Raw genomic sequence first — 12,439 nt, 5'->3', positions numbered from 1 at the left:
GAGGGAACCATATGGAATGGTAGGAATCAAATCCAGGTCCCTTCTGGGTCGGCTGTGTGCAAGGCAAATGCCCTGCCACTGTGCTATCTCTCCAGCCCCTCATTTACTTTTTGTATTCTCACAGCTAGCACCTTCTCCAAAAACCCAAATTACACACCAAAGAAAGCACAGATGTTGCCTCTTCTAAGAAGCCTTCTTTCTCCTCTCCAAACCCAATCAGAATGAACCCCTTTTATCAGACAGTCCCCCTTGGCTCTCCCCCTTGGTGCCTTAAATAGCCCTAATTTCACCTGGGAAGTCACTAGGCCTGCATCCCCTAGAAAGCAAACTGCCACAGGAAAAATTATTCCACATGCATTCCATTTCCCAAACTGATCACATTCGTAAAACATGCCACGACTGCAGGGGGGTGCTGTGGAGCCTTGGTGGATTGGCAAAGGGAGGGCTCTGGTGGTGATGGGGGGCACGAAAAGCCACTGATAAGTGTTCTGCTTCTCTGGTACACACAGTCCAACATTGCCTCACCCACCCACCCAGGAAGCTGGAAATGCCCTCCCTCCCACTCCAAGATGAAGTCATGCAATTTGCGACAGAACTTTAGGAAGCTGCTTTTTAACTTCCTCATGCCACCAGCATGGAAGGATGAGCCACGCCTGTCAGGGATGCAACCTGTCATCAGGGGACTGTCCTTTCCCACTTCCAGGGACTTCTCTGCTGCAATGGCCAGCAGGTGCCAGTCAACTCAGGTCAATTTTATGATGCAGAACTTGCAAGCGATGAGAAGACAGTGCCAACAGGTTGGGACACAGTTTGCAAGTAGGAGACCCAGTCTCAATCTCCAATATCACATGATCTCCCAAACAATATCAGAACCCCCTTCCCCAAATGCACACACACAAAAGTTAGCTGGAAATTTGTCCCAGGCATCACTTTGTGTGGCAAAAACAACAATAACAAGACATAATCTGAGGCCAGAGCAATAGTACAGTGGGGATGGCATTTGCCTTGCATGTACCTGACCATATTCAATCCCCAGCATCCTATATGTCCCTGAGCCAGCCAGATGTAATTTCTGAGTGCAGAGGCAGGAGTAACCCCTGAGCACAAGTAGGTGTGGTCCCAAAACAAAAATGCAAGAGGATTGGAGTACAGTAGATAAGGGTGTTTGCTTGCATGTGACTAACCAGGATTTGGTCTCTAAGACTGCCAGGGGTTACTCCTGAGAACAAACCCATGAGTATAATCCTGAGCACCGTGGGGGTATGACACCCCCCAAAATAAAAGTGCACTCCTAATCTAAAGTCACTCTACAATTAGATTTCTAAGCAACTCACCTTCTTCCTGTTAGAACTCTAGTGCACCAGGAGTTTTAAGATTATCTATCAAAAAAAAATCATCTATCAATTATTTGTTTGATAAAGTGTCTCATCCATGCCATGTGAAAATGAAACACTTTCCAAATATCATCCTTCTTTTTTAAGTTTCACGCCAACCATATAAGGTTGGTTCTATGAATATCATTGGTCTGCATTTTGCAGAGGAGAAAAATAAGACAAGTTGCAGTTAGATCACCTGCCCAAAGGACAAGAGGCAGAAAGAGAGATTTAGGGGGCCGGAGAGATAGCATGGAGGTAAGGCATTTGCCTTTCATGCAGAAGGATGGTGGTTCGAATCCCTGCATCCCATATGGTCCCCCGAGCCTGCCAGGAGCAATTTCTGAGCATAGAGTCAGGAGTAATACCTAAGCGCTGCCAGGTGTGACCCAAAAACCAAAAACCAAAAAGAGAGAGAGAGAGAGAGAGAGAGAGAGAGAGAGAGAGAGAGAGAGATTTAGATGCAGGCAGATATACTATAAATGAGACAGTCCAAATCTCAGTCACTACTAAGCACTTAAAAAGTGCTCCTAAAGGGCCCGGAGAGATAGCACAGCGGCGTTTGCCTTGCAAGCAGCCGATCCAGGACCAAAGGTGGTTGGTTCGAATCCCGGTGTCCCATATGGTCCCCCGTGCCTGCCAGGAGCTATTTCTGAGCAGACAGCCAGGAGTCACCCCTGAGCACCGCCGGGTGAGGCCCAAAAACCAAAAAAAAAAAAAAAAAAAGTGCTCCTGAAGGGCCGAAGTGGTGTGGCGCAAGTGGCACAAGTTTACTTGCATGAGCTAACCTAGGACAGACCAAGGTTCGATCCATGGCGTCCCATATGGTCCTCCAAGCCAGGAATAATTTCTGAACCTCCTGGGAGTACTTTCTGAGAACAGAGCCATGAGTAACTCCTGAGTACTGCCAGGTGTGGCCTCAAAGCAAAAAAATGCTCCTGGGCCGGAGTGGTAGGCACAAGCCGTAAGGCGTCTGCCTTGCAAGTGCTAGCCTAGGATGGACCACGGTTTGCTCCCATATGGTTCCCCAAGCCAGAAGCGATTTCTGAGTGCATAGCCAGGAGTAACCCCTGAGCATCACTGGGTGTGACCCCCCCCCCCAAAATGCTCCTGAACCAAACAATGCAGGGTTTAAGGCACTTGCCTTGTATGCAGCTGACCCCAGCCCAAATCCCTGGCACTCCTGAGCACAGCACAGGGCTTACTTGAACCCAGAGGCAGGAAAAGCCCAAAGCACCAATGAGTAGAACTCAAAAACCAAATAAAGAAAAAGCAGGGGCCGGAGAGATAGCATGGAGCTAAGGCGTTTGCCTTGTATACAGAAGGTCAGTGGTTCGAACCCAGCATCCCATATAGTCCCCTGAGCCTGCCAGGAGTGATTTCTGAGCATAGAGCCAGGAGTGACCCCTGAGCGCTGGCGGGGTATGACCCAAAAGCCAAAAAAAAAAAGGAAATTTCAACAGTAAAGCATATACCTTACAAATTATGATGTTTCATATAAAATGCAAGTTGAGTTTCCAATACTTTCTATAAAAAAAAGGGGGGGGTTCATTGTTTCACATGATTTTTTGTGTGCGTGTTTTTGGTTTTTGGACCAGACCTACTGGCACTTGGGGGTTACTCCTGGCACTGCACTCAGAAATTACTCCTGTAGGCTTGTGGGACCACATAGGATACTGGGCCATATGGAAGGCCAACCTGCTGTGCTATTGCTCTCTCCCCATATTATTATTATTATTATTATTATTATTATTATTATTATTATTATTATTGGTTTTTTGGCCACACCCGGCAGGTGCTCAGGGGTTACTCCTGGCTGTCTGCTCAGAAATAGCTCCTGGCAGGCACGGGGGACCATATGGGACACCGGGATTCAAACCAACCACCTTAGGTCCTGGATCAGCTGCTTGCAAGGCAAAGCGCTGCTGTGCTATCTCTCTGGGCCCCCTCCCCATATTATTTTACTGTATGTTTAAATGTTAATATCTTAGGGATAGTAGTTTTATTTATTTATTTATTCATTTAGGGTTTCTTGGGGAGGGGGCCTACAGCCACTCTTGACTCTGCATTCAGACTTCACACCGGTGGAGTTCAGGGAACCATAACGGGTTCCAGAGAACCTGTTAGCCACATGTAAGGTAAATACCTCACCCGCTAAACTATCTTTTCAGTCCTTATATAAGACATATAAAATGTAGCTTATGAAGCAGAAACATAGTACAGGGGTAAAGGCACTTTTATTGCATGTGGCTGACCCTCAGTTTTTGTTTTGTTTTTTAGTTTTTGGGTCACACCCGGCGGTGCTCAGGGGTTCCTCCTGGCTGTCTGCTCAGAAATAGCTCCTGGCAGGCACGGGGGACCATATGGGACACCGGGATTCGAACCAACCACCTTTGGTCCTGGATCGGGCTGCTTGCAAGGCAAACGCCGCTGTGCTATCTCTCCGGGCCCTGACCCCAGTTCTAATTCCTAGAATCATATATAGTCCCCTAAGCTACCAGACCTAAAATAAGATAAGATAAAATAAGATACTCTTTTTTTTTTTATATTTGGAGTGGGTCACACCTAAAATAGAATAAAATAAAAAGCCAAAATAAAACACTTTAGGGCATAGTCCTGGCTGTGTATTCAGGAATGACCCAAGGTGGTGCCAGGGATTAAGTTTAGGGCTAGCTATATCCAAGGCAAGCATTTAGCCCCATTCTATCTCACTGGTCACCTCTTCTTACTTCTTTTATTTTTTAAATTTTTGTTTATGGGGTCACACCAGAGGAGCTCAGGGTCACTCCCAGTAGTGCTCAGGAGATGATACAGGGGTGAGGCTTAAACCTGGGCCTCCAGCATGCAAAGTATATGCACCAGCCCTATGCTGGCTCCCCTTGGCCTACCTCTTCCCTCCTTTGGTGGGCTTGGGGACCAAATGGGATGTGGGGATCGAACCCAGGTTGGCTGCATGAAAGGCAAGTATCCTATCAGCTAACCCTTGTCTGTTTGCTTCTTTAAAATGACTCCTAAGATCTAGATATGTGGCTTAGTGTTAGAGTGCCTGCCTTGCGTAGTTTTCATCTGGGTTTCATCCTTGTAACACAATTGAAAAAGACGGAAGTAAAGAAATGAAAACAAAACAAAACTTGGAGTTGGAGGGTAAGCAAAGGGGCTACGGCACTATACCAATTCAATCCCTGAGCACTACCTTGGGTCCCCAAAGTCCTCTAAACATCACCAGGGAATGATCCCTGAGCAGAGCCAAGAGTAAGTTGAGTCCCTCTAAGTATGGCCTTGATACTATACAGTTATATTCATGAGATTACATTTACAAGAGATTGGAGCCAAAGCACGTGGCTAACCTAGGACGGACCACAGTTCTATCCTCGGTATCCCATATGGTCCCCCAAGCCAGGAGCGGTTTCTGAGCGCATAGCCAGGAGTAACCCCTGAGCGTCACCAGGTGTGCACCAAAAACAAAAACAAAAACAAACAAAAAAGGACAACTTTGGATGGCTTCTAGCTACCACTCAATAATGGGGTTACCATCTCCTGCCCCAGCCTCAGAGGTAACAGCCTCTCCCTCACCCTGGATCACTCTGCAAAGACTGGGTTGGGAGCCAGGTGAGAGGAAACAGAAGGTCTCTCTGCCACCTCGAGTGGGCCACCCCTCTCTTCTCTACAGTCTCAGCAGGGCCTCTGCCTTGGAGACAGCTGAGCTGGCCTTGAGCTCCAGCAGGAATCTTAGAATAGTGTGTGGGTTTAGGACAGTGCTTCTCAAATAGTGGGGGCGCGCCCCCCAGGGGAGGCACCATGCTCCATAAAGGGGGGCACGTTTGACCTCGGCAAAACACTGTCCTAACAAGCTAAGCCCCGTGTTTATGTCTCTGTATGTCTCTGGAGCTGAGAGTTGCTGTGTCCTGCTTCAAAACGTGCTTCGAAAAGCTCTGCATTGCAAAACGTGCTCATGTAGCCATTAACCCAGACATCACCTCTGATGAAAAATCAGCTCAAATTATTTTATATATTTTTTGTTTTGCAGGTTAAAGTTTGTTTTAATAAAGATACTATTTACAGTCGCGTGTGGGGGTGCGAAAAATGTTTTCTTCTTCCTAGAAAATAATTGAGAAGCACTGGTCTAGGAGGACATTAATCCTTAAAATGCCCTTCTTTTTCTTTTTCCTTTCGCAGGGGGAGGCACATCTAATGATGTTCAGAGTTTACTCCTGGCTCTGCACTCAGGAATCACTCCTGGTGGGCCATGTGTGTGTGTGTGTGTGTGTGTTGTATACATACATATGTATATATACATATATGGTATAGGATGCTGAGAATCAAACCTAGGTCAGTTGCATACGAGGCAAATGACCTCCCTGCTGTACTGTCACTCCGGCTCTTCTTCTTTTTGGTTATCTGGGTCACAGCCAGCGGGGCTTAGGGCTTCCTCCTGGCTCTGTACTAAAGAATTAATCCTAGCCAGGCTCAGGAACCATATGGGATGCTGGGGCTCAAACCCAGGTTGGCCAAATGAAAGGCCAGTGCCTAACCCAGTGTAGTCTTTCTCTGGCCTCTCAATCCCCATCTTCTACCTGTGTAGCAGGCAGGAAACAGAATTTCTAGAAACATCTGGTTCATCTTCCACTCAGTGCAGAGAGATACCACTTTCCTGCCCCACCTCCAAATTCTACCTATTACCCTGGGCTTCCGTGGAATGTGATGAGGGAGATCGGAAAAGCCTGCCAAGTCTGCCACTTCCAGAACCTTCTGGCCTATCACTTCCAGAATCTCCTGGAAGAAATGAATCAAAAGTTCTTGTTTCCTTCCACTCTCAGGCTTCTTCTTATACCTCCAAGGGTTTTGCTTCTGTTCCTACAGCTTCTCTCTGGACCTCCAAACCCACTATATCAGCCAAGAAATAACATGCTTCACATGTGACAGATTCAGGTTCAATCCCTGGTACCGTAGGGGCTGGCTACGCTGACCAAGTGTCACAGGAAGTGACCTCTGGTCCTCCTGAGCATGCTTGGGAGATTCCCCCAAACAAAGAAACGTAGCCACCTACACTCAGGAAACCAACTCAGCATGAGTTGATTCCTTCCTCCCTAGCACATCTTCACCAGCTCATAGTCTGTTATCCAAAGATGCAGGGGTGATAAGAGTGTTCTGCCTCCCAGAATATTCCAGTACCCTGCTTACAAGAAGAATTCTTCCCCATGCTTGTCCTGGAGTCTTCTTGCACTGATTTGTGGCTTTAAAAAAAAGGAACTTCCTGCGATCCAGCTGACCTAAGCCTGACGAATCCACCCTGAGCTTGGCCAGAGCAGCGGTCAGTCGCCTCCCACCTGGTCCAACTCACCCAGTCTTACTACTCAGCACTAGGACAGAGATCATCCAGGAAGAAACAAACTGAGGCCTTGATCCCAGCTTGGATGATTCTCAGGGACTCCAGGCAGGACCGACCCACATCAGGCTGGAGGGGAGGGGAGATAGATACCTTAGTTCAAAAAGCTACAAATGGGGCCCGGAGAGATAGCACTGTGGCGTTTGCCTTGCAAGCAGCCGATCCAGGACCAAAGGTGGTTGGTTCGAATCCCGGTATCCCATATGTCCCCCCCCCCCCCCCCCCGTGGCCTGCCAGGAGCTATTTCTGAGCAGACAGCCAGGAGTAACCCCTGAGCACCGCTGGGTGTGGTCCAAAAAAAAACAAAACAAAACAAAAAAAGCTACAAATGGGGCCGGAATGACAGTCCAGTGGGTAGGGAGATGGCCTTGCTCACAGCTGACCCAAATTCAGTCCCCAGCATCCCAACACCACCAGGAGTGATCCCAGAATTCAGGGGCAGGAGTACTACCTGTGGATCACCGAGTGTGACCCACAAACCAATTTTTTGAAAAAGACCTAGAACCCCCAAAATAAAGGTCTTTCTAAGCAGCTTAGGTTTCAGGGAGCCAACAGGCACCCTGGGGCAGTCACCTCTGTCACCTGCCCTCCCCTCCCCAGTGCCCTTTGCACTGCCCAACACCCTGCCCTTCCTCTGAGCAGGATACACTTCCCCTCCCCCAGCAGGACCTCCCCCCACCAGAGGCAGCTCCGTTTCCGGCCCCTGGGAAGTCCTCTGAAGCCTATTGTTTCCCCTGAAGTTTGGGTCAAAGGAAGCTGTGTCCCCACCCAAGGGGGCCCGCCTACCCTCCAGACACCTTCACCTCAGGGAACTCCCAAGGCTGACTTCCACCTCCCGGGAGCTTGAAGGAGTAGATAGGGGTTGTAGGGTCTGAGAGCAGCTTGTAGGGTGTAGGGTACTTACTTTATACCTGGGTTTCTATCTCCGACATCTCCATAGAGTCCCCAGAACACCAGCAGGAGTGATTTCTGAGTTCAGAGCCAGGAGTAAACCCTGAGCATCACCAAGTGTAGCCCAAAATCCAAACCAAAAGTAGGCTGGAGGGAAGGGGAAGGGTTTGGGTTGCACTTTCCCCCCCAAGATTCAGTGGCTAAGAAAGGCTGCAGACTATACCTCATAGGGAGTGAATAGAATCCACAGGGCATGACTGAAATTCAACCAGCAACCACTTTTTCTCTTTTTTTCTTATTACTTGATTAAAACACCGTGGTTAGAAGATAGTTGATAATATAGAGTTGTTTTTTATTTTTACAAATGCAAAGTTATTCATGGTTGAGTTTCAGTCATACAGTGTACAACACCCTTCATCGGTGTGAACACACAACACACACACACACACACACACACACACACATCCATTAGTGTCCCCAGTTTCCCTTCCACCCTCCTCACTAGCAACCTGCTTCTGGGGCAGACATTTGACATTTAACATTCTCTCTCTTTTTCTTCCTTTTTTTTGTTCTGTTTAGATACTTGTGCTTGGCAATATATCAACAACTCCTTAACTCTGAACCTCACAGTGATCCATAAGAAAAAATAATAAAATACAATAAAAAATGTTTATCTACCCACGAAAATCTCAGTAGAAGCATGGGAAGAACTCACTGTGGAAGAGGTAAGAACCAAGCAGGCAGGAGAACATGGGGAATTAAAAGACTGGGCTTCCCCAGAGATAAGGCCCTGCCCCCCCAGCTGGTTAAACACCCCCCAGGGGAGGGAGGGCCTAGGGAGCAGCTGTTGGGCTCCAATTTCAGAGCTTTAAACGGTGTAGCAGTGCCAGCTCTGCCACAAAGGGTCACGAGGGGGCAAAGGGAGACAGGCACGGCAAAGGCGCCCTCACTCGCGGGCTGCCTCCCACTGACCTCCGGTGACCATCTTCCCCGGGAAAGCAGGCCTCATGGGCTGGCCATAGGGATTGACTGCCCAGTACCAGCAGGGACTCCAGAATGGGGCCCCCAATGAGAGCATGGGGGAAGAGTCTGGGGGCTAGGAGAAAGCTAGAGCATAGGCTCTGTGGGTTAGAGACCTGGAGTGACTCTTGGGCACACGGTCCCCTGAACACCTTTAGGAAAGACCCCACCAGAAGCAGTACCAGAAGTCTCTATGTGCCCCCCTCAGACACTCAACAACCCCTGTTCCAGGTCCCAATATAAGAGTCTATTCATACTCAGCAACTTTGCCCTGCAGTCAACGCTAAAACTGTAGTTAACACATAGGGTTTAGGGGCCAGAGTGATAGTACAGTGGTGTAGATGGCACTTGCCTTGCATATGGCTGACACAGGGTTTAAAGCCCAGCATCCCATTTCCTCATCCCCAAACGATGCCAGGAGTTAAGTCCTGAGCACTGCAGGGCGCCCACAAGCCAAAAAACAACAACAAAAACTTAGGGTTAGAGACCTACACTCTGCTTGAGAGGAGGAGCCACCCACCACCTAGGGGGTGGCTTTGATTCCAAAACTAGAAGAATCCCAGAATGGGTCAATGCTCCGAGAACTGGGCAGGGTTGCCCCAAGGGCATTCAGGAAAAGTTTAGGAATTGTGGCTATGAATGTGCCAGACATTTGGCGAAATTTCTTTGCAAACATTGAATTTTCTGCCACAAACTCTCTGAACAGGTGTCACCTCCTCCCTGTTCTTCATCAGCAAAATGGACTGAGAAGCTTAAGGGTAAACTAATTCTAACAATTCCAAGCCTTTCCCAGAGACTGAGAACAGCCAGCAGGGTACTTGTCTTGCCTGTGGACAGACAACCTGGGTTCTGTCCTGAGCCCACCAAAAGTGAAATCTGAGTGCAGAGGCAGGCTTTGAGCACCTTCAGAGATGGAGGGAGGGAGAGAGGGAGGGAGGGAGGGAGGCAAGGGAGGAGGAAGGGAAGGAAGGAAGGAAGGAAGGAGAGGAAGGAAGGAAGGAATGGAAGGAAGGAAGGAAGGAAGGAAGGAAGAAGGAAGGAAGGAAGGAAGGAAGGAAGGGAAGGAGAGGGAGGGAGGGAGGAGGAGGGGGGAGGGAGGGGATGGGAGGGAGAAAAAGGGAGGGAGGAAGAAAAAGAGAAAGGGGAGGGGGGAAGGAGGGAGGAAGGGAGGGAGGGAGGAAAAGAGGGAGACCGACTCCCCCTCAGCTGCTGAGTATCACCCATGACAGAACACGTGCATCTAGAACAGTGCTTCTCAATTATTTTCTGTCATATCCCCCTAGGAAGAAGAAAACATTTTTCATGTCCCCTCATGCAACTGTAAATAGTATCTTTATTAAAAAAAAACTTTAACCTGCAAAACAAAAATATGTAAAATAATTTGAGCTGATTTTTTTCATCAGAGTGATGTCTGGATGAATGGCTACCATGAGCACGTTTTGCAGTGCATAGCTTTTCGAAGCGGGGTTGGAAGCAGGACACAGCAATTCTTAGCTCCAGAGACATAAAGAGACATAAACACGGGGCTTAGCTTGTTAGTGACAGTGTTTGCCGAGGTCAAAACGTGCCCTCATTTTACAGAGCCTCGCGCCCCCCCCAGGGCCCCCCACTATTTGAGACCCACTGGTCTAGAGATATGGGGATGCAGTTAAAGTCTTCCTTTCCAGAAAAGTGACTTGTTGCTTCCTTTCTCCAAGCCCCAAATTTTTGGACCAGCACACCCCACTATTCATGGGGGTAAAGTTCTGGGGGCATGTCGGGCTGTGCCTCACCCCCTACCTTCCTGTGCTAAGGCCCTGCCCATTACGTGGGGGGGGGGACTCGCTCCCTAATTCACCCCTCTAAAACGTTTCCTACTGGAAACCTCAGAGAAAGCAGAGAAGGGGACAGGGTGGGGAGCCAAAGATAAACCTCCCCCAAATAGTCCACGACATCAGTGGGCTGTGTTGCCTCCTGCTGGGCACCAAGATGCCTGCCCCAACCACTGCTAGGGTGGCACTGATCTTTATCAACTGTGGGCTTCGAGTCGCATTTGGGGTCACATCACCAAATGTAAGGATTATGGAAAGTTTGAAAAATTTGTTTTCAGGGGCGGAAGTGATAGGACAGCAGGTAGGGTGTCTCCCTCTAGCATGATGTCAACTCCATCTATTTGCTTTCCCATAAGGTCCCCCCCACACCCCAGGAATAATCCCCCGAGCACAGAGCCAGGAGTAAACCTGGAGCGCTGCCGGAGAGGGACCCAACCCCTACCAGAGGCAATTTTTGTTTTCTCATCCATTTCCTTGGAATTCACGATCAGTAAATGTTGATTTTTGTATGACCAATAAATACATGATTTGCACATCTCTTTGATGGTACCCATACACTCGGATCACAAACACATTTTTCAGGTGAAAGGGGGTCGGGAGCAGAGAATGCTTAACTTTTCTGGAAACTAACAGGGTCCGAACAAACACACACTCCCCACCTCTCCACGACAGACAGCTGCTCGCTGAGACTAGTGTGATCATCATCTTTCCTGCTCTGCCCTGTCCAGGCCTGGAGACCCGCATACCCACTCCTACCTAGAGCCTAGAGGGGGGATCACCTGAACGTGGACCTGAGGAAAGCACAGTGGGCGCTGAAATCTCTGCAAGCCCCACCAGCCAAACCATTTCACATGGGCCCAGACACTCACCCTCAGAAAGACAGCACTCTGTCCCCCAAGTGGAAATAGCAAACCTCCACCTACCGAAGTCTCCAGCAGTCATCTGGGAGCAGAGACACCCAAAGGGGAAGGCGACCGGAACAGCCCCGTGGGTACCCTGGCAACTCTGCCGAACCCCTCTGGGACAGGCTGGAAACTCCTTCCAACAGGTGCGCGCACAGAGGCCAGCTAGGTCCGTGCGCTCTGGGTTGGGGAAGTTTTATCCTGGCTTCTCACATCACTCCCAGAATTTTGCAGAAATTCAAATCCTCGATCCTCAAGTGCCCCGGGAGGGGACAGTTTTTAGCTGAGCTTTCCCAAGACCCCCCTAGGCCCTGGACAGGGACCCAAAACGCTTCTCCGAAGAGCGGGGAGCCGGTCCCTTTGCCCATCATCATCCAGGTCCTTGATTTTTTTTCCCCCACTTGCAGCAGCTCTGCTAAAAATTTCGCCCTGCTCTGGGGTTCTCACCCCTTCGTGAAAGTCGAGTTTGTCTCCTGTCCTTTCCAGCAGCAGCAGAGGGGGAACTCCCCTCATCACCTCCAAGACAGGGGGTCCCCCTCAGCTCGGGGGGGAGTCCACGCACCCACTTTCCAAGTGCGGCCCTGCGGCTAGGAGAGACTGAGGCCCGCCCTTGGACTGGCGCAAAAAAATCTGGGTGTCCCCAGCATACAGCCTTACCGGTCCTGAGGTGCCAGGGGAGAGAGAAGGGAGGACACGAGGGCGCACACCTCGGGTGGGGGGTCCTCTCCAAGAGCCAGAAATCCGGGGAGACGGGCGATGCGCATCGGGGGACAAAGTGGGGAGATAGGGTTCACGAACCGACTGGGTTCCTCCAGGGGCTGGATGGAAGGGCGGGAGCGCAAGACGTTTTGGGGGGCCTACCTCTCCAAGGCCACCGGCTTCTCGGGAGTTTCCACGGGGCGCGCGGAGGGGAGGGAGGAGCCTTTCCGCGAATGGGCCAACACCGGAGGAGGACTCCTATTCCTGGAGCGGTGAGTCAACCAACCCCCGGAGGAAGGGAGCTAGCGGGGGCGCGGCGGGGGACACCCGAGTTCGCGGTGGGCGTCGGGTGGATTG

At 49.9% G+C, this 12,439-nt stretch overlaps 1 protein-coding gene across 1 annotated transcript in view; it reads right to left on the bottom strand.

Moving 5' to 3' along the window:
• Window positions 1-12,147, bottom strand: part of TEAD4 (TEA domain transcription factor 4) — an 82,169-nt gene extending 70,022 nt beyond the window's left edge. The window contains 2 exon segments of the mRNA XM_049772480.1: window positions 8,623-8,699; window positions 12,041-12,147. Coding sequence (XP_049628437.1) covers window positions 8,623-8,699; window positions 12,041-12,147 — 184 coding nt within the window.
• Window positions 12,148-12,439: the final 292 nt, after the last annotated feature.

The sequence above is a fragment of the Suncus etruscus genome, chromosome 4, assembly GCF_024139225.1.
Source record: "Suncus etruscus isolate mSunEtr1 chromosome 4, mSunEtr1.pri.cur, whole genome shotgun sequence".
NCBI classification, from domain to species: Eukaryota; Metazoa; Chordata; class Mammalia; order Eulipotyphla; family Soricidae; genus Suncus; species Suncus etruscus.
The sequence above is the reverse complement of the archived record's forward strand: the minus strand, read 5'-3'. Positions and strand labels throughout refer to the sequence as shown.